This window comes from Dipodomys spectabilis, unplaced genomic scaffold, assembly GCF_019054845.1.
Source record: "Dipodomys spectabilis isolate Male_0828 unplaced genomic scaffold, ASM1905484v1 ptg000263l, whole genome shotgun sequence".
Lineage (NCBI taxonomy): Eukaryota > Metazoa > Chordata > Mammalia > Rodentia > Heteromyidae > Dipodomys > Dipodomys spectabilis.
Genome location: NW_024870940.1, coordinates 1,179,893 through 1,199,394, shown reverse-complemented (window position 1 = coordinate 1,199,394; position 19,502 = coordinate 1,179,893). Strand labels below are relative to the sequence as shown.

The following is a 19,502-nucleotide window of genomic DNA, read 5'->3' as shown; positions in this document are numbered from 1 at the left end:
TCCCCTCAGAAAAGGCAAGAATGGTCCTTGGCATCATGGCATTTGGTGACTTATTGCAGAATGACAGGCTTCCGTGTGGAGGAGTGTCCGTGGAACTGAAGTTGGCCTGTGTGAGTGAGCACATGCTGGCCCCGGGCAACCCAGGCTGTCCATAGGGCTCGCGTGCCTGCCCTGTGGACGGTGGTCGCCCAGCAGCCAGGCTTCCTAGACACACACCAAGTGTGTACTATGGAGCCGCCCTGTGCTACGTGCCCGGGAGCTGGTACACAGGGCTGTGAGTGGCAGGGTTTGGAGCAAGGAAAGCGATGCTTCATTCCAACTGGAACGGAAGTTGCAAAAACCCCTACCCCGTTGTTGCAGTTTTAACAAACAGTGATGTCAAATCTGTGTGTTTAAACAGAGGAAAAGGCAATTTTATTTGGGCCATGCCATTTTAAGATAAATGAAAAACTGTTTGGCTCATTCCACACCCCTCCCTAGCTCAGTCCTTAAGCTGAGCCCCACATAGCACAGCCTCCCCCCGCCCCTCCAAGCTAGTGCAGTTTATTGCCAGTTCTGGTGTTGTCTGCTCTGGAAAGTCACAGGAAGAGCTGATAAGGGGCTGTGGACAGAATCTCGGGTCTTATCTCTCCCTAGCACACAGTGCTGAGAGTGCGTCCTTTTCCTGTCCTCCAACAAGAGACCTAAACAGCCATGTCCTGGCAGCCAGGGCGGCAAATGTGGCCGGCCGGCTCACTCCTGGAGGAGCCAGAGAGGAGAAAGTGGGTCGCTGCTTTCTGTAGAGTTGTTTAGCACCAACTACACATGTGTGTTGTCTCCCGATGAATCAATGGGCACAGGGCACATGTACACCTATGACTTCACAGCAAGCTGCTCCTAGGAGAGAGCAGGAAGCAGGCATGAAGAGGAAGAACTGCCAGAACACAGGGCTGGAAATCATGGGCTACTTTGTTTGCTTAAGAGTTTTGCCAGGACTTAAGTTTGGCCTGAAAGGATTAGATTTGGTTTTTCTTTTGTTGACAGAGCAGGCAACTGGTTTAAAGAGCTTTTGTGATAATAAGAAATTGGCACTGAGGATTCTCTGGTGTGGGAGCAGAAGAGAGCAACATCAACTTACCCATCTGTCCCTCTTGCCTGTCAGATCACCCCTCGATGCCACCTAGATAGATTGGGCCAAGAAGAGCTTGCCTTTGGCATGGCATGGCATGGGGGAGACCGCGGCTTACTTTTCTCACTGTCCTCTCAAGGGAGCATGGGGGACTCAGGTGAAGCAGTGGGTGGTGCTGCCCTGTCCTGGGGTGCTTCCCCACAGGGCAGCCTTATACCTCCATCACCGGTCCCTAAAGCCTCTCAAAGGATCTGGCTTGCAGCCTCCATCGGGAGCCTGAATGTTGAAGAACAATTCTGAAAATGGTTCAAATTAATTTGCTTTTCTCTTTAAAAGTATCTTGAGTAATTACTCTAAATACGATTGTTTAAAGTTACTGTTCTCTAAAGACCTTCTTCTCTAAAGTATCTAAAATCTAAAAATTTTAACTGCTGTCTTTCCTATAAAGAGTGAGCTGGGGTTTGAATTGTTAGTATTATTAAGCAGTTTGTTTCCAGTCCTCTGTGGAGGAGAACGGCAGTGACAAGCCTCCAGAAGCCTCTGCTGCTGCTCTTAGATGCCAGTCCTGCCCTCAGCTGGGTGTGGAGGCTGTTCATCCTGCCTCTGGAGAGCAGGGGAGAGAGCCAGTTGACCTAGAATTATAAAATATAGTCAATTCTGATTATTTTTAGACTTCATTGAAAGAAGTTGGCACCTACGTTGCATTGATCACTTCTAGCTCTGAAGGAGCCTCGTTAATCTTCTGATGGCCAGTGTGGTGAGAGGCCCTCACCTGAGTCCTGTGCCCTTCAAGAGGCAGCAAGCTGCTGCTCTTTTCCTTCCCTCTTCTCCCCAGAGGCGGTGGGACTCGTCAGTGACTCTGATGTCAGTGACTTGAGAAGGTGCCATAAGCGCCATCCTTTTAAAACCTGTTTATGTTGGCTTTTCCTAATGAGCAGCTGACTAGGCAAATGGCAAAGAAAAGAAGACAGAAAAGAAACAAAGTGAACAGCTTTGTTAACATTGGCTTTCATGTGAGGAATTTGGCATTACTTGTATTTCTCTACCAAAGGCCAGTGAAAACCAAGATGCTCTATGCTTCCCAGTTCCCCATTATTCTTTCTGAGCTGTCCAGTTCATCTGTCTAGGTTTGAAGTCCAGACAGAGATCTGATGCCTAATTATTAGATGGTGTCTCATAGGTGCTCGGCACCATTGAGTTGCCTTCCGTCACTTCCTGGTTTTTGTTGTTGTTTTGGTTTTTGCCAGTCATGGGGCTTGAACTCAGGCCCTATGTACTGTCCCTAAGCTTCTTTGGCTCAAGGCTAGCACTCTACCACTTAAGCCACAGTGCTGCTTCCTGCTTTTTCTGTTTATATGGTACTGAGGAATCGAATCCAGGGTTTCATGCATGCTAGGCAAGCACTCTACCACTAAGCCACAATCCCAGCCCCCCTCAGTCCCTTCTTAACATAATGTTTTCCTAGACTGCCTCCTTTGACTCTTCCAAAGCCAGTTAGCGACCTCTCCTTTTCACTGGCATTATTCTGTAAGAATCACACTAAGGACCTCATCAAAGCCTAAAGCCATACAGTTTCGTATGTATACAGGAGTTACCCCTTATCCAAGGGGAATATGTTCCAAGATCCCAGCCTTGGATAGTGCTAGGCCTTTTCTGTCATAACCCAGCTCCCATCATGCACTGGGGTTGTAACTGTTCAGTCTGAGGTACATCACAAAACATGGCACAAATTTCTTCTGTCTTCACACTGGTGATTGAAGATTCATTTTATTGTGGATCTTAGCAACCTCAACATATGATTTGATTTTTCTTTCCTTATTAAGTTAGGAACTTCACTTTTTAATTAAGAGAAAGTACAGCCAACCCAGCAGACAAATCCTCAAGATTCTTATCTCTAAGGTTCAAGAGGCAGAACAATATCTCTGAGCAAAAAAGCTGAGTGAGCACGTGGGGCTCTGAATTCAAGCCCTCGTTCTCTCTTTTACACTCACATGTGCACACACACACACACAAAATTAAGTATTGCTTGAACAGCTTTGTGATACTGCTGCAACCGTCTTACCACTGAGTCACCTAGTAGAATGGCTCAGACCTGAGTAGCTCCCATGGTGTAATAACTGGACAGAGGGGAGAGTCACGTTCTGGGTGGGATTGGGCACAAAACCTCATACTATCCAGAATGCGAGGCGGCTTAAACTTAGGAATTATTTCTAGATTTTTCGATCTATTATTTCATATCATAGTTGGTTCTGAGTAACTGAAACCACATGTTGTTGTCTGTTTTCTGCTATTATAACATTGCCAATACTGGGCAATGATAAGGAAGCAAGGATTATTTCTTTCAGTCTGGAGGCTGGAAAATGCAATTCTCGGGTGCCAGTGTCTGATGTGGGCCTTCCTTCTGTGTCTCACATGATGGAAGAAGACATCATGTGGTGAGCTCACATCTCTCTTACTCTTGTAAAGTAGTAATCTTGTCCTGGGGCCCCTTCTCACTACTCCAGTAACCCTAATCATTTCCCACCACCAGATACCCTCAACATCTGAATTTGAGGATTAAGATTCCAGCATGAGCAAAGAGAAGCCATAGATAAAGGGGACTACTGTGTGTGTGCATATCCAAGAGCGCACTCAATAGATTTATCCATTCAGCCATAGTTAACATGATAGGCTTGTAGTAATAATTTGTCAATCTCTGTTCTAGAGAGCCCCTTCCCGGAACTTTTGCAAAATGCTTCAAGTACATATCATAGGTTTTTGTTCCTGTTTGCATGTGAACACATACATAATTCCTGGCTATGTTTTCCAGTTGAATTGCAGCATAATTTTCATTCTATTACTATAGCCTTGATTTTCAGCACTGCACCAAATAAAAACTTTTCTTCATTTGGTGGGGTTTTATTTGGTTTTGACTCCTGTATATTCACTTGTTAATGCTAAAACTGATTGTGTCTCCAAAGATAAAATCATGTTTAGCCTAATTACAGACTTAACTAATAAATGTCTTGAATAAAGTTCAGGACTTCACACTTGAATAACTTCATGTGTGTGCTGGTCCTGGAGCTTGAACTCAGGGCCTGGAACTGTTCCTAAGTTTGTTTTTTTTCCCCCTCAAGCTTAGAACCCTGCTCCACTTGAGCCACAGCTCTACTTCTGGCTTTTTAGTGGTTAGATGGTGATAAGAGTCTGGGTTGGAACTACAATCCTCACAGATCTCAGCCTCCTGAGTAGCTAGGATTACAATGTGTGAGCCACCAGTACCTGGCTTGAATAACTTTTGTGAGTGCAGAAATTCTGTCAGTAAAACAGAGAATGTTTTCAATATGGAAACCACATGGAAGTGCGTAAAACCACAGCGTGCATGGGAGACAGGGATAGCGGTGCCGATACACTGCATGGTGCCTGCGTTCTGGTTAGGACTTCCACATTGCTGTCTAAGCTGATGTCAGTGGCTGACCAGTGAGATGACTACCCGAAGTCAGAAGCTTTCCCAGGTTGTGTCTTCTGGTCAACATGTGAAGGAGCCTGCACTTCCCAGCTCACTGCCAGGGGCTGCAGTGGAGCCCCCATCTGCTATTTGATGTCTCTAGCTGCCCCTGTAACTCTCAAGGGTCTTGCAACTCCTGCTCTCCCTCCACTCTGGTGAAAACAGTTCATTCAAGTCTGTGCCACCACTGAGGAGTCAGGTAGTCCCACAGGAAGAGGTTAATATTTCTGTACTACCTTGCCTTGCTCCAGTTGACTTTTCCCCGGAAGGTAACTATGGTATCGTGTGGGATTACAGCCAGAGGAAAATTACAGATCACTGGACTGAGCTCCTGTGGATTGCTGGGGATTGTCCCACACAGAACTCACATGTTCTTGATAGTGGTTAGAGGAGCTGTGCACTTCATGAGAGTGAAGGTGTCCTCAGGATAGGAAAGCCTTCTACAAAACGCTACTGCATTCTGTGCTACCTGCCCTCCCGAGCCCCTTCTGGACACTAAAATGGCCTGGTCTTCTGATGTCAGCTAGAAAGCATGTCGCTTAGTGGGTAGGAATAGTAGCAGCTCCTCTCAGTTCCCATCTAGTCAGATTTTGTGCCTTGTGTCTTGTTGAATACTTACCCATGCCTGTTCCTTATGAGAAGTTGTTTTCTAAATATAAATAAATATAAGATATGGTATCAGAGAACTTATATCCTTGGCAGAATTGATTGCAAAGCAAGTTATACAAGCAATAATTGGTGGTCATAGGGAGTAAATGAGATGATGGTCCACAAAAAATCAGGCTGTTGAGGGAAATGGTCTTGCACTTGATTTTCAACAAAATGATGCATGGGCCTATGAGTGAGGATCCAGAAGAACATTCTAGGCTAACACAGTGGGCCATTGAATCTGTTCTGCCTCTTTTATTGGAGAATTTAAATCATGCATGCACATACACATACTTGAATTACTTTATTTTTTAACTTATCTGTGTCCAAAATGGATAGGTGCAATTTAAGAATCCACAATGCACCTAAGAATCCACAAAGACATACTTTGCATTTGTCAGAACTGTTCTGCTAAAGAATTTGTTGAATATGAGCTGGGAAGGTGGCTCAGTGGTAGAGCGCTTGCCTTGCATGCCTGAGGCCCTGGGTTCGGTTCCTCAGCACCACATAAGTAAAAAGAAAAAAGCCGGAAGTGGTGCTGTGGCTCAAGTGGTAGAGCGCTAGCCTTGAGCTGAAGAGCTGAGTGACTGCGCCCAGGCCCAGAGTTCAGGCTCCACAACCGGACCCAAAAAAAAAAAAAAAAGAATTTGGTGAATATAAAGAACATTTTTCCAAACTACTCAATGTCAAGCTTTCTCAACTTTTCACAGACTGGTCCAGCACATGATGACAGACATGCTGTTGTGGAAAGTGAGCATTGATTCATAATAAGCAATAGCACTGGCACTATTAACTCCAGTTGCTAAATCCATTACTCTTGCGCTCTGGGTGTCTGCTCCTTCTTTCAATGAGAAAAGTTTGTTGGTCTTGCAGCATGACCTCTGGGTTATAATGTACAAATTAGAAGGCTTCCGTCATTCTGTCACTTAAGTTCAGAAGCAGTGTATGAGAAAAGCCAGAGCCAGCTGAAAGATTTTCCTTTCATTCCAGGACTGGCACATCTGCAGGCAGTGTTGTGTGTACATGGCGCATCTTCTCTAAATGCCCTCTTCTTTTTTTTTTATTTTTTTATTATTTTATTTTATTTGTGAACATACTGTGCAGAGGGGTTACAATTACATGGGCAGGATAATGCATACATTTCTTACCAAGCATTGCAGCCTCCTCCTTTGTTTACCCTTCACATCCCTTCCCAGCCTTCCCCCTCCTTCCCCCAAATGCCCTCTTCTTAATATCCTTGTGTTTTTTCCTGCTCTAAAAGAGACATAGCATTCTTTTGAGAAGGATACTGGTAATTCATCCCAGTACATGTGTTCTCTATAGTCCAGAAGAGCTAAGAAAGATATCTCAGAAGCAGAAGATACATCTGCAGAAGCTTAGCTTCTCTTCATCCTCCAGATAAAATGCCTTCCCCCCCCCCCCCCCACCTGCAAGGAAAAAAAGAAAGAAAAAAGGAAAAAATTCTTAATTTTGTAGACACTGGGGAAAAGTTGACATGCCTAGTTTCAAGTCTCAATTCATCCCAGTACATGTGTTCTCTATAGTCCAGAAGAGCTAAGAAAGATATCTCAGAAGCAGAAGATACATCTGCAGAAGCTTAGCTTCTCTTCATCCTCCAGATAAAATGCCTTCCCCCCCCCCCCCCCACCTGCAAGGAAAAAAAGAAAGAAAAAAGGAAAAAATTCTTAATTTTGTAGACACTGGGGAAAAGTTGACATGCCTAGTTTCAAGTCTCCTTAAAGGACCTGAGAAAGTCAGGATGCATTAACTCCATGTCTTAAGGACCTCTGTCTGCAAGGCCACTCTCTTTATGACACTCTTTTTTCTTTATTGTCAGTCCAAATTGCCAGAGATGGATTAAAGTGTTGAGATTCTCCCGCTCTAATCACATCACCTGATCTATATCCACGAACCACTTGAAAGCTACCTAATGCTAACAAGGAAATGGAGTCAGAGATAGCAGACAGCCACCACCTGCACAGTAGAAGGGTCTCCATGGACATTGTCCAGTGCCAAGGCAAGAGGGGTTCTTGCCTAGGTAAAAAGTCGGACTTACGTTTTACTTCCTATTTTAAAACAGCCAGACTTTGTCATACACATTTATGTGCTAGTTTGACAAATGATAGGACTCTTAAGCATGACTTCAGTTTATTTATGTGAATTGCAGATTGGAATAATAAAGGGTTCCCCCCCTTTAAAAAGTAGTATTGCTGTGTGCCAGTGGCTCATACCTGTAATCTTACCATTAGTGCTCTGAGAGTCGCAGTTCAAAGCCACCTAAAGCAAGAAAGTTCCAGAAACTCTTATCTACAATTAACCGCCAAAAAGCCAGAAGTGGAAATGTGGCTCAACTGGTAGAGTGCTAGCCTTGAGGAAAAAAAAAAAAAGTTTATTTTTCCTGTGGACATTCTGTGCTACATGAAACCTGTCTTATGTTCTCCTAGATGTTGAGCAGGGAACTTTGTCCCTGAATTATACAATCAATTGAGAAATACCTTAGTGTTCATGTCTGAAGAGAGAGGGTGAGAATCAAGTCTACTATTGTGCAGGAATGAGAGCTTGCACCCAGTAGCTGGGAGGCAAAATCTCGCTCCTGCTGTCTCCTAGCTGTGGAACCTCCATAAGCCAAGTGTCCCTGGTCCCACCCTGTGCCCTGTGTGGTGGAGAGAACACCTCTGGGTTGCTGGGAGCCACTCAGGATGCCATGCAGTTAGTGCCTGGCACAGTGATACTCAGTTTTGGTCACTGGAATTTCCTAGCATGATTGAGCATAACAATTCTGCCAAGCTCTTCTGGCTTTAAATTGTCAAGGCTCTGAAGTGGGGAGGATCAGGTTCCCACTTGTCAGTTCTAACCCATAGGACATTATTGATTGACAAGTCAGGGCCCTAGATATCACTGTGGAAAGTCATTCCATCTGGTATGCCCGCATTGGCTCTGAATAACCAACTGGAGGAGTTCCTGTGACCACACAAAGTGAACCCATAGTTGTTTCTACAATACATAGAAAATTTGCGAAGATGCTCTGTCTGTACTTGTGTCTTTATCATAAACTAATGAGAGAGAAGGTATATCAGTGTGTATTTTGCAAACTGAGGGCAAGTGACTTTTAAAATGTCATTTGAAAATGTTCCCTCCTCACCAAAACTTTGCTTTGAAAAGCTCCTTCCATTAGATGTGCTTCTTAAGGATCCCATATGGACTCTTCTACTTCTGCTCTTCTCTGTGCCCAAGAAAGAGTCTGTAGTTCTCCATGCTTTTGCCTTCACCAGGTGGGTGTTAAACTCTTGGCACTAGCATAAAACTTTAGAAATCTTGGACTGAGATTCAGGTAGTGATTCATTCATCCCCAGAATTCCACCGTTTCAACTCTGGCCTAGCATCACTAGCATTTTCCCCATGACATACCCTTTGATGAAGATCTAGGGTAGTGAAGCATCATTAGAGTTTGTCTGGCCATCGTATACAAAAAGAGACCCTTCAGGAGTACACCGTGGGATTGAGAGTTCCAGCTTCTCACCATGGTTCTCAAGAGGGCAAGTGAGAGGGTGACTTTCAGGACTTAGGTTTAAAAGAGACTCATATATTTGTAATAGTCACTTAGTTTTCTATTTCTGTTGATGTTAGTGCCTACATAGTATCAATTCAAATCAACTCTTTCATGTTATTCAGTAATTTATAGAATGTGGCTTGCTATCCTTACTAGCAATACAAGTGTGATCTTGGCTCACTGTTTTCTTTTAGATGGTCAATACATTTATTTGATGCATAGATGGGGCAGTATTATTGACACTTTTCTACGTTAGCCTGGCGGTTAGGGTGAGAGTTTTCTGTAAAGCAGCTTCTGCCCTGCAGCCTGCTTATACTAAAACCATACCAGCCTTCCTTGGCCTTGTGCCTTCTGCACTGCTGAGCAGCCTCTGGGGCTGGCCCACTTGTCTTTCCAGAGGTCAGTATACATTAGCCCTGCAAGTCACCTCATTTAGCCTACTGTTTTACTAGATTATGTAACTAAGATCCAAAGAGGCTGTGGGACTTACTAAAGGATTTCCATTAGTTAACAGCAGAAGTTGGTATTTACAAGATGCTTTCTGAACCCCTAAAGCTTAAGTGAGATGTCTGGCAAGATGATATGGCAAGATTAGCCATAGCTTTCTTGGTAGTATTTGTGGAACCATTGAGTTTTCAACTTGTTGAGGAACTCATTTTACTGGTTTTGAGACTACCAGCAGCAAATAGGGACAGTCTCAAAGTTCACAAAGTCATAAAAGTCACAGATTTTCTTTGAGGTGACATTGTTTAATATAAATGTGAGAAGGCAAAAATTGTTTGTTTGTTTTTTTTATCGGTCGTGGGGCCTGAACTCAGCCTGGACACTGTCCTTCAGCTCAAGGCTAGCGCTCTACCACTTGAGCCACAGCGCCATTTCTGGCTTTTTTCTTTTTTTGCTTATATGGTGCTGAGGAATCAAACCCAGGGCCTCTGGCATTCAAGGCAAGCGCTCTACCACTGAGCCACCTTCCCAGCCAAAAATTGTTTTTATTTCAAAATTTTAAAAAAGTATCTCGTGTTGTTTTTTTCAATCTTGTTCACTTTGCAGTGTAGACCAGATATGGAAAGAAATCATTTTCTTAAATAGATGTACACTTTCTTCATGGCGTGCTGTGGCCAAGAATAGAGGACAGAGGTTGTAACATTGTGATACTGGTTTCTGATCTCAAGAACAAGGTCTACGAGACCTGAGCAGAGTCCCCGTGGGAATCAGACTCTCCACACACTCCTCCTTCGTGGCTGCCCTCCGCATGAATCCCCTGCTCAGGCAGAGGCTGAGTGCTGTCATCACCTGTGCTCAATCCTCCTGAGCCATGTTCAGGGCCCCGGCCTGTTATTCCTTATACTACTGTGGAAGTTGACCAGGAACAAATGGTCTGAGGTTACAAAGACCTAGCAAATTCAGCACTCAGAAATGGTCTTGCATTGGTTTTAACAATTAAGTAGTATTGACACTAGCCATCAATTCCTGTAGTGAAACTGTTCAGAGCAGGAATTCAGGAGGTAATCAACAAAGAACAAGGTGAAGAGCAGAGGATTTGACTACACCATGAGCTCCTAACTCACAAGCCCACTCCAGAAGTTTGGTCCACAAAGGGCAGGCAGCCATGATGGACCTGTTTATAGTAGACCACTCTCCAAGGTCCTGAGGTGACTGTGGTGTATACCCTTCCTGAGGGCCAGGGCTTTCTTGTCCTAGGATTGGCTAGCACCAGGAGCCTTGAGAACGTATTCCATTCTGCTCTGCAAAATTGCAGCCCTCATTTGCCATTTGAGGAACAAAACGACAAAGCAAAGCAATCAGATTTGTTTCCTGTGGCAGCTGTGGTTTGGTTTTGGTTTTGTAAAGTTTTCTTAACCACCTGAAGAGATTCCTTAAATTGAATCCTAATCATTTAAACTTCCCAAAGATTGATTGATGGATCCCACATATGCTGTATTCTGTTTTTGAAACTTGAAAACTGACTTCATGCTTTTGGTTATTTTCGACCTAGGGCTGATAACAAAGGACAGTGTTGACCACTGATGTTAACAGAAGCAGCCCAACCTGTTTTTCTCTTGGCTGTACTAGCATTTGAACTCAGGCTTCATATTTGCTAGAATTTTGAGCCATATCCTCAGTCCTTTTTGCTCTGGTTACTTTTTAGATTGAGTCTTGTACATTTTTACCTAGGCCTAGCTTTGGCCCATACTCTCATAATTCTGACTCCTGTGTAGCTGGGATTGCAGGCATAAGCCACCGTGCCCAATCTAGTAAAGAGACCCTTTGGTGAGAGCTCTGTTGAGCAGTGGCTACCTAGGGCTAACCTGTTACTCAATAGAATATCAGTTCTGCTGGAATTCGGTCCCCTGACCTAGATCGTGGCAGGAATAATAGACTATGTTTATGTGTGTTGGTTTATTAGTCAGCTACACACATGGATCATTGCTAGCTTCGTTCAGAATTGAATGTAGAATTCTGGTCTGAAAATTGCTTTCTTTGTTTCGACCCTCCCCCTTCTATCCACCAAAATGCAAGGTAGCAGCTAGCCTCTTTGTGTGAGTGTGAATGAGTGTGAGGGAAGAGGTGAGGCCAGAATGAGCCCTCGAGAATGGCATTGTTACCCAAAGACAGCAATCTGCAGGAACTGATTTTACTTAAAGCATATTTCTCTTGTTTTTCAACTTCAAGGTACTTCCCTTTCACGCATTCATTTTCTTACTGTATACCTAGCAGGTGACAGTCCATATGAGAATACCAGCATTTCATGATTTAACCACCTCTGGAGTTAGGTATTTCTTCCCTCTCCCTTCCCCAACGTTACAGCTCAATATTCAAAAGTAAAATGTATTCAATCCCACAACTCTAAGAACGACTAGCCATGAGTATCTAGTCCATGTTAGAGCAGAGATGGGTCCCCTTGCTTCTCCTCACCCCCAGCCAACGAAAGGAGCTCCCCAGGTAAGCCTGCCCTTTGAGGAAGGAGAGAGGCCACTGAAGTTTGAATGCTCCCATGTTCTCTCCAGGAACAACTGCCAGTGTTTACACACTGCCCAGCAATAGAGAGTTGTCTGTCCCCTGTCCTCCACACAACGAGGCTCCAGTTTGGAATTGTCTGGCCTCTTATAACATCTGAGCTTCTGGATCAACATGCGACACCAATGGATTCCATAGTGGAGCCACAATCTGTTTCTTACAAAATCATACAACTCCAGAACCTCAGTGTCCCTAGTTTTTCTGGGAGAGTCTAGAACTAACTGCCATTTACAGCATTGTTCCTAAGGCTCTGTTTACTCAAAGCCCCACTAGACAGCTTGCTAGCTAGCTATCTACGTTACCTTCTGTCAGTTCAGCCTCCTGCCTAGTGTGGCACTCAACCAGAAGAAGTGGCCACCTTGCTCTGCACTTGGCAGTTCAGGCCCAGCCAGGAGCAACCCAGATCAGTCTTCTCTCCTAACTGCTAAATTTGAGGGGCTCTTTGTGGGGTCCTCTTGACCTCCATGCAGAACAACTGAGAGATGCTTAACCTCTTTGTAACTCTGATCCCCCTAGGAGGAGTGCAGCACCTCCACTCCAGATGGGCATGAGTCCTCCACCACCACAACCAGTGCCTTCACCATCCAGGAGTATTTTGCCAAGCGGATGTCCCAGCTAAAGAACAAGTTGCAGACTGCAGCTCCAGGGCCCGACTTTTCAGAGACTCCAGTGGAACAGAAAAAGAGAAAGAAAACCACCAAAGAGACAGCAGGTATAGACGCAGAGAATGACCCCCAGCTGAAAGCCAAGCGGTCTAAAAAGAAAAAGCGTGAGGAGGAGAGCCAGGGACCTGTATCCAAGAGGAAAGACCAAGGTGAGTGGCAGCCTGGAGGCCCCTGTGGGAATGAGTGTTGCGATGCTTCCGCCGAGGCTGCCGGAGATTGTGTGCAACTCTCTGATGACCAGGATGACATCCCAAAACCCAAAAAGAAGAGAGCAAAGAAAAAGCTGCCAAAGCCACTGGAAGTGGCAGTAGATGCTGTGCTAGATGACACGCCAGGAAGAAAGAAGAAGAAAAAGAAGCACGTTTCCAGATGAATTCTTGCCAGCGGGGGCCTTCCGACCCCTCTGCTATCAGGCGCTGCCGGGCAAACTCTCTGGCCCAGAGTCAGAGCAGAGGGAGCCCCACGCAGATGGGCTCGTCTTTTAACATGCCCGTGAACCGCCAGGTCTCGCCCGCTCACCACCCCATCTTACCCAGATCACCTTCCAGGAGAACTGATCTTAATGTTCCAGATCATGGCTCTCAAACAAATAAATTTCTTTCAAACTCCGAGTCCATCACCTGAGTGTTTATTCACATTCCTATGGACACCTGCGGCCTTGTATGTGTGCACACGGCAGTGTGTAGAAGTGGTCTGTATTTGCTCTGGTTTCCTTCAGTAACAATGACTTGTGCTTCCTTCTGAAGGACTTAGTCTAATTAAGGGATTAAGAGGCAATAGTTTGGATTCAGATAGTTCCTTTTGTTCTACAGCCAGCCATACATTTCTGCCAAGTAGGAATTATATGACTGCATTCCCGAATGAGAGGGCTTTTGTTGTGTTGGCCTCAGTTTTGGTGGGGCAGCTGCTCCTCTCCCAACAAGCAGTGGCAGCCATATGTGCCAAGACTCCCCATGACCAGGCTGGTTGTAGGGACGATCGGTCATCGGCTCCCATTTGAGGCCCAAATAGTTCTTGCACTGAGAGCACAGTCGGACTGTTGTCTTGGAGTCCTTGGAGACAAGCCACCCAGAGTGGGCTGTGCCTTGTATATGAAATGGAGGTCCTGCAAGGAGTTGAGAAGCAGAGGCCACAAGGTCACCAGAAGGCAGTGTCTAGGTCAAGTTGGACCTTTAAAGACATACATATAGTGTATGAGTACTCAGAGACACTGTTCAGCCCTCCTCTAACCAGATGTGTTGCCTCATCCACACCACCACCTCCTACCACATGCCTGCCTCCTACATTCCTCTCCCTATGTGGGTGGGGGCTCAGAAGAGAAGATACCGGCCAGAGCACCGAGGTACAGCCCTGGCCCTACTTAGCCTGCTTTAACTACCGTTCCTTTATCCTTATTTACTTGATCCCCTCCTTGCTCTTCTTTTCAATGCTTGGTTTTAGACTGCGCTTCCCTGTCCTGTCGAGGTCTTGTGTTGTTGGCCTGCCCCATAGAGATGTTGGATTGGCTGTGGACTGTGGCCGGGAGGCACAGCCATTGTTCTCCATTTGATTTGTAGATCACTGCTAGTAACAGAAACTAAAACTCACCCACATGCATGACTTTTTGCCATTGATTTTAATTTCCAAGGTTGTATGTTACATAAGAAGCCTGCCCGCACCCCTCCCCTCCACATGCCTCCCCCCCCAGTTCCTATGGATGCAAGAGCGTGGGGTCTTATCAGAGTTTTACTGTGTCCCTCAGAGTTTAGGCTTCCAAGCTAATAAAACCCCAAAGGTTTTGAAATCCATTTTTTTCAGAGGGTACATGCCCAAGTCATCTCTGCTTGTCCCATCTTGCATGAGAAATCAGAGCCCCAGAAGCACTGGAATATGTGAAAAGCAGAGGGTGCTATCTCTTACCAGTACCTGAGTGGGTTGCTTTTGTTGTGTTAAATGTAACTTCCTTGAAGGAAGGAGAGCAGAGCCAGGAGCATTTCGGAGGTGGGTAGAGTCCACGTAGAGTTGGAGGAAGACTACAGAGAGACCACAGCAGCCACATCCAGGTGGCATAGTGAGTGGGACATTTAGAGGGAATGTTGAGTGTGGATGTTTTCTTTTAATGGGCTAGAAAAGGAGCTCCAAAATATTACTTACTCATATTCATCTGTTCATTTATTTAGCAGTGCTAGGAATTGAACCCCTGGCCTCATACTTGCTAGGCAAGTGCCCTACCACAGTGGGTGGCCTGAGAAGGAGGCACATGGTCCAAGAGCACAGTAGGACCATTTGTGTTGAAGGACACGTGGAGTATTTTCTTTTGAAACCCTCACTTTTCATTTTCCCCATACCTTTCAGGCCTCTCAGGTTTTGAGGATCTAAGTGGCAGCATAGTGAGATAAACCTACTGAGAATGGAATCTCATAGACTGATGGTTGTAAAGAATACATATTAGTTTATGAATCCTGTTATTTTGCTTTGAATTTTCTCAGGAAAAAAATACACGTAATTATATATTCTTCAGTGTTTTCCTTGGTAGACTAAGTTGTAAGAGGAAGTGTAGTTTCCCAAGAAATGATCTGTCTAGTGAAGAGATTCTTCAAAGGTCTTGTTATAAAGTTCTCCTTTTCCATTAATTTTAATAATTATTATTATACAGAGTCTATGGTACCTGGAGCCATTCCAAGTGCTTTAAATAAATCAAGTTCATTTAGCCCTCAGATAGCCCTGTGAGATAACCATGATTACTATCCTCTTTACGGAACCGCCTTTCCCAACTTCTGTGACTAAGATTGTGCTGCCCGCAGACCCACGCTGTCCCGTGCCCTGGCCCGTCATCCCAGGTTGCGCCTCTCGCTCTGGCATCGCTCTGCCTTGGCAAACATACCTGTTGCCAGTGCTCTTACGAAGAGTGTTCCTTTTTTTATGGAGGGGGGAGGCGATATATTGGGAAGCAGCTGGCAAACTGCAGAATTTCACAGAGGTGCTTTTGTCGTTACTGGTGTGCCCTGCACACTGGAAATTCCCAGAGGACTCTCCTTTCTAATGTGATAAAGCAGTTGGCAGGAAACTGGGTAAGTTAACTTCTTAAAAGCTGTTTGTGAGCCTGTGAGAAAAAAGGGATTTCTTGCAGTGTGTAAGGAGGACACTTGGAAGCAGAAACCCACAGGAGCATTTGTCTTCGCATATAGGCTGTGCCCGTGTCTCCTCACTGCTCATGGAATGGCGAGAACAGGCTGAGACCTGTTTTCTGAAAAGAATCGGCACCAGAGAAGAGTTTCGGCATAATCTCTGAGTGATCTCAGCCCTTGGATCAGCAAGCAGCGGCTGCACTTAGATTTGAGCAAGAGCTTCCTTTCCACCCGCCACCCTGTTTATCTCGAAGCTTCTGCAGCCCCTGCAATTTGGAGCCTGTTGTGCTGGCATGTGGAACTGAGGAGGTCACGTTGGGTGTCCCAGCATGTGATTTTCTGGTGATCAATTATTAATGAGCCAATTAGTACCATTTCCTAATGAAAAGGATGACTAAACGTCTTGCATTAAAATTATGCTGTATTTAGGAAATGCTGAATATGATAAACAGACTCAAAACCCACATGGAGCCAGTTGGAGGGGAAAAGCTAGGGAGAAATTTGTTTTCTTTTGAGAGAAGAACTTAGAAGCTCAAAAGCAGTGATGTGTTATAAAAATGTTTAATAAGCACCAAACTCCGGGCTGCAGACTACTTTGAGGCAGAATGTGGGTCTGCCTACATCCAGATCCTATCAGTTGGTCCTTCAGAATGGCCTATCCTAAATAATCTTCGCAGGACCTCCTGGAGATCCCTTGATTAGGCCATGTGTTACGGCATTCATGTGAATATTCCAGTTGGACCATAAGCTGGGAGATACCATTAGGACTTTGTACTCACCTAAGTGTGATGGTTGAGCACAAATACACATGCTTCCCCCACTAAACATGTGAGAGGTGTACTTTGCTTATGCTTATCTACGGAGCCCCCCCGGGAAGACCGTGAAGGCTGGAGCTAGCCCCCCTCCTAGGTCTCTGTCACTAGCAGACCTGCTGAGGGGCTTGGTGGAAGGACCAGGAGATACATCCGCTCTCCAGGGACACACCCTAGAACCTGCATGGGACAACGTCATGCTGTGAAACTCCAGCCTTCAGATCCGCAGAAATGAGGTAGGTGAGCAGTCTAGGGTGGTCCCCATCCCCCCTGCTGGTGCGTGGCCTGTCTTGTTTTTCCCTCCAGGAGGCTCCCAGGCCAGGCCTTCCCTCAAGACAGCTTGTTCCTCCATCTCCGCTCAGCTCCATTTTCAAGGCCTCCCACCAAGGCCTTCTGGTCTCCCGCGTGCCTTGGTGGGTTTTGAGTCCTCTCATTCTCACAGAGATGTCCTCCTGGCTGATGTTTCTGCTGCTTTTGGTCAGATTGCAGGTCTGTATCACTGTGCCTTGAGCTTTGTTCTGCATCTCCCCTCAACCATCCCGAGGCTCCTCAGGAACTCTGGTTCATCTCTCCAGGCTGCTGTCCCTGCTGGTGTTCATGAGGCAGCTTGTAAGGTCAAGCAGTTGGGCCTAATCAAATAGCTACCATCAGTGTACATGAAGCAGGCCTCATCCTCCAGGAGCTGAGCACTCCACACTGCCTCCCTGTGACTCTCCTGCCTGGTCTGCACTGCCCATGTTCACGGATCTATCTGTGGTTTTCATCCTTGGCTCCTTGGGTCTGGCCCTGTGGCTGTGGCCTCTCTTTCTAGTATACTAGGGTTTCTCCTTTTTATCTGCTGGGCTTACGGCCAGCTTCAAATGCTGTCTACAGCTTCGCCAGTCTTTCCTGCCACCTCCAGCAGTTTCTCCCTTCCTGAGTTTCCACAGTGCTTCTGCACTATCAGATTTTCCCATTCAACCCCAGGTCTCTGCAAGTGACAGGAATCTCTGTGACCCTGTCATAGCCGTGCATATAGTAGATCTTTTAAAAAGTGAGCAGACCACATCATGGCCAGAATCGATGCTATGAAGCCAGAGGGAAATCAAGGACTAAGGATTCCTTTTTGGGGTTACCTTGAATTCCCAGCCTGTATCTGATACATGTGAGAACTCACCCACTTGGCATGGGCTTGATTATGAGTTCTCCCCAAGGGCCTCCCAGATCACTTTGGCAGGCTCCCTAGTGGCTCTTCACAGGCCCCTGTTTGCAGCCTCTCTTCCTTGAGGGGCTGTAGGATTAAGTGAAAGGCGACCTTGCAAAACTTCCTGACAGCTGGCAGTCACTGCTTCCTCCCCTCTCCCTCACACCTCAGACTATGAGAAGAAAGTGAGTGCTCCCAGGTTTAGAGCAGGGAGACCACCCTATATACTCTAGTGCTGGGGCATGCCGTTGTACCCTCATCTGACCCATAGAGTGTACACCCTGATGATGGGCCATGGGCCCACTGTGTGCTCTGAGTGTGAGGATCTATCAGTGCGGAGTTCGTCCACTGGAACCCTTGCACCATTCTGTCCAGGGGAGTCTATGGTGGAGAGGCAGGCATGTGCTAGAATGAGACATAAGAAGGTGTGGCTAGGTCATCCCGAAGACAGCAGAGTCCCAGGAAGATTGAGGCTGTCCACTGGAGATACTACCTGCTAGCAGGCCTGAGGCAGGGCTGGGATATGCTTGCGTTGACTCAGACCTCAGGTGACAGGCCCAGGATCCTGCCCTGGCCTGGGTCTCCCAAGCAGCCCCAAGTCAAACAAGTTGTTGCAGTTTAGCCTGGAGGAATTTCGAAACCCTGCTGTGATGAGGCAAGGCACTGCCCATCTGAGACAAGCAGATGATGCTAGCCGAGCTGGAAGAAGGAGAGGGAGTGTGTTTGGGGCCCTTACATATGGTTCTGCCTGAGACAAGAGGTCCTACTTGTGTCAACCCTAGGAGAGCTACATTTCTATATTTCTGGACGAATCCAGGAAGTAATAGGCTCAGAGTTGCTCTGTACCTTGACCAAAATCACCAGTCCGAGAACTGGCAGCCATGTCTGCCATGCCAGGCTCTCTCCCAAAGGGCTCAATCTTTGACTTGGAAAAGTTACAGATACTATGCTTGATTTTGATTTTTAATAATCGGATTTATTCTACTGTATGATTTAGTCCACTTATGGGAACAAGATACCTAACACCAGAACATCATTCACAAGTAAGAAGAGTATGCATAATGCTGGGGGAGGGACAAGCTAACCATTCACTTCACAAGTCTCTCACCCCCTTCCCCCCCCCCCCCCCCCCCCCGCCACGAAGGCCCTGCTAAGAGCTAGGAATACACTGCATAGCTGTCTGCACCATAGAAGCTGGAAAAACAAAGCTATAGCCTTCCTTTGTGCAATCACAGCTTTGTGTAGCCAAGAATTTGCAAGCTGAAGGTGCTGGTTTGGTGTCTGAGTAGCAAAGGCCCTGCTGGTGTGTGTGAGAGAGTGTATCTTCAGTGCCAGAGTGCATTATGCCCTTTCCAGGGAAGTTTGGGAATGGCAAACTCACGTGCTGTCGGTGGAGACAGCCTTTCCTGTTTTGAGCTTTGGTTTCTGAATCTTGAGTTTTAGAACTGGATGCAACCTTTTGCCAGAGACATGCAAGTCAGAGTTTGGTACACAGCCTGCTGTTCCCCAGACAGATGAAAAGGGACCTTGTGCTAGGCTGGGGACTCCTGGCTGGCTTCTGTAAGATGATTGCTTATGTAGGAAACCTCTAGAAATCTATCTTCAAAACCAAACTTCCTTGAACTAGTAATTGAGCTTAGCAAGTACATAAGACACAAGAACAAGGTATGCTTTTCCTTATACTTAAATAAGTAATAGGAAATAGAAAGTAAAAGCACTTTTTTATAACTTAAATACTACCAACATTAGCAAGAAGGCAGACTAGGAAGACCCAGGCCTTTGTTCTTCCATAAACAAATAAACAACAGACTGACTGAAATTATTTTAATGGAATTCTGGAAACCATCCAAAGATCTATGACAATTAAGTGAATACCAAATCAGAACATACACACTCACTCAAAATGGTAGAAAATTTCTGTGAT

General features: G+C 45.8%; 1 protein-coding gene across 2 annotated transcripts in view; it reads left to right on the top strand.

The window, feature by feature from the left end:
* Pinx1 (PIN2 (TERF1) interacting telomerase inhibitor 1) overlaps nt 1-13,087 on the top strand; it is a 57,827-nt gene extending 44,740 nt beyond the window's left edge. The window contains exon 7 of one of the 2 annotated variants that reach the window (XM_042699852.1): nt 12,331-13,087. In XM_042699852.1, the coding sequence (XP_042555786.1) occupies nt 12,331-12,849 (519 nt within the window). In that variant the 3' untranslated portion in view covers nt 12,850-13,087. Of the gene's footprint in view, nt 1-12,327 lie in introns of both variants that reach the window. The other variant, XM_042699851.1, reaches the window with a different exon arrangement.
* The last annotated feature ends 6,415 nt before the right edge of the window (nt 13,088-19,502 follow it).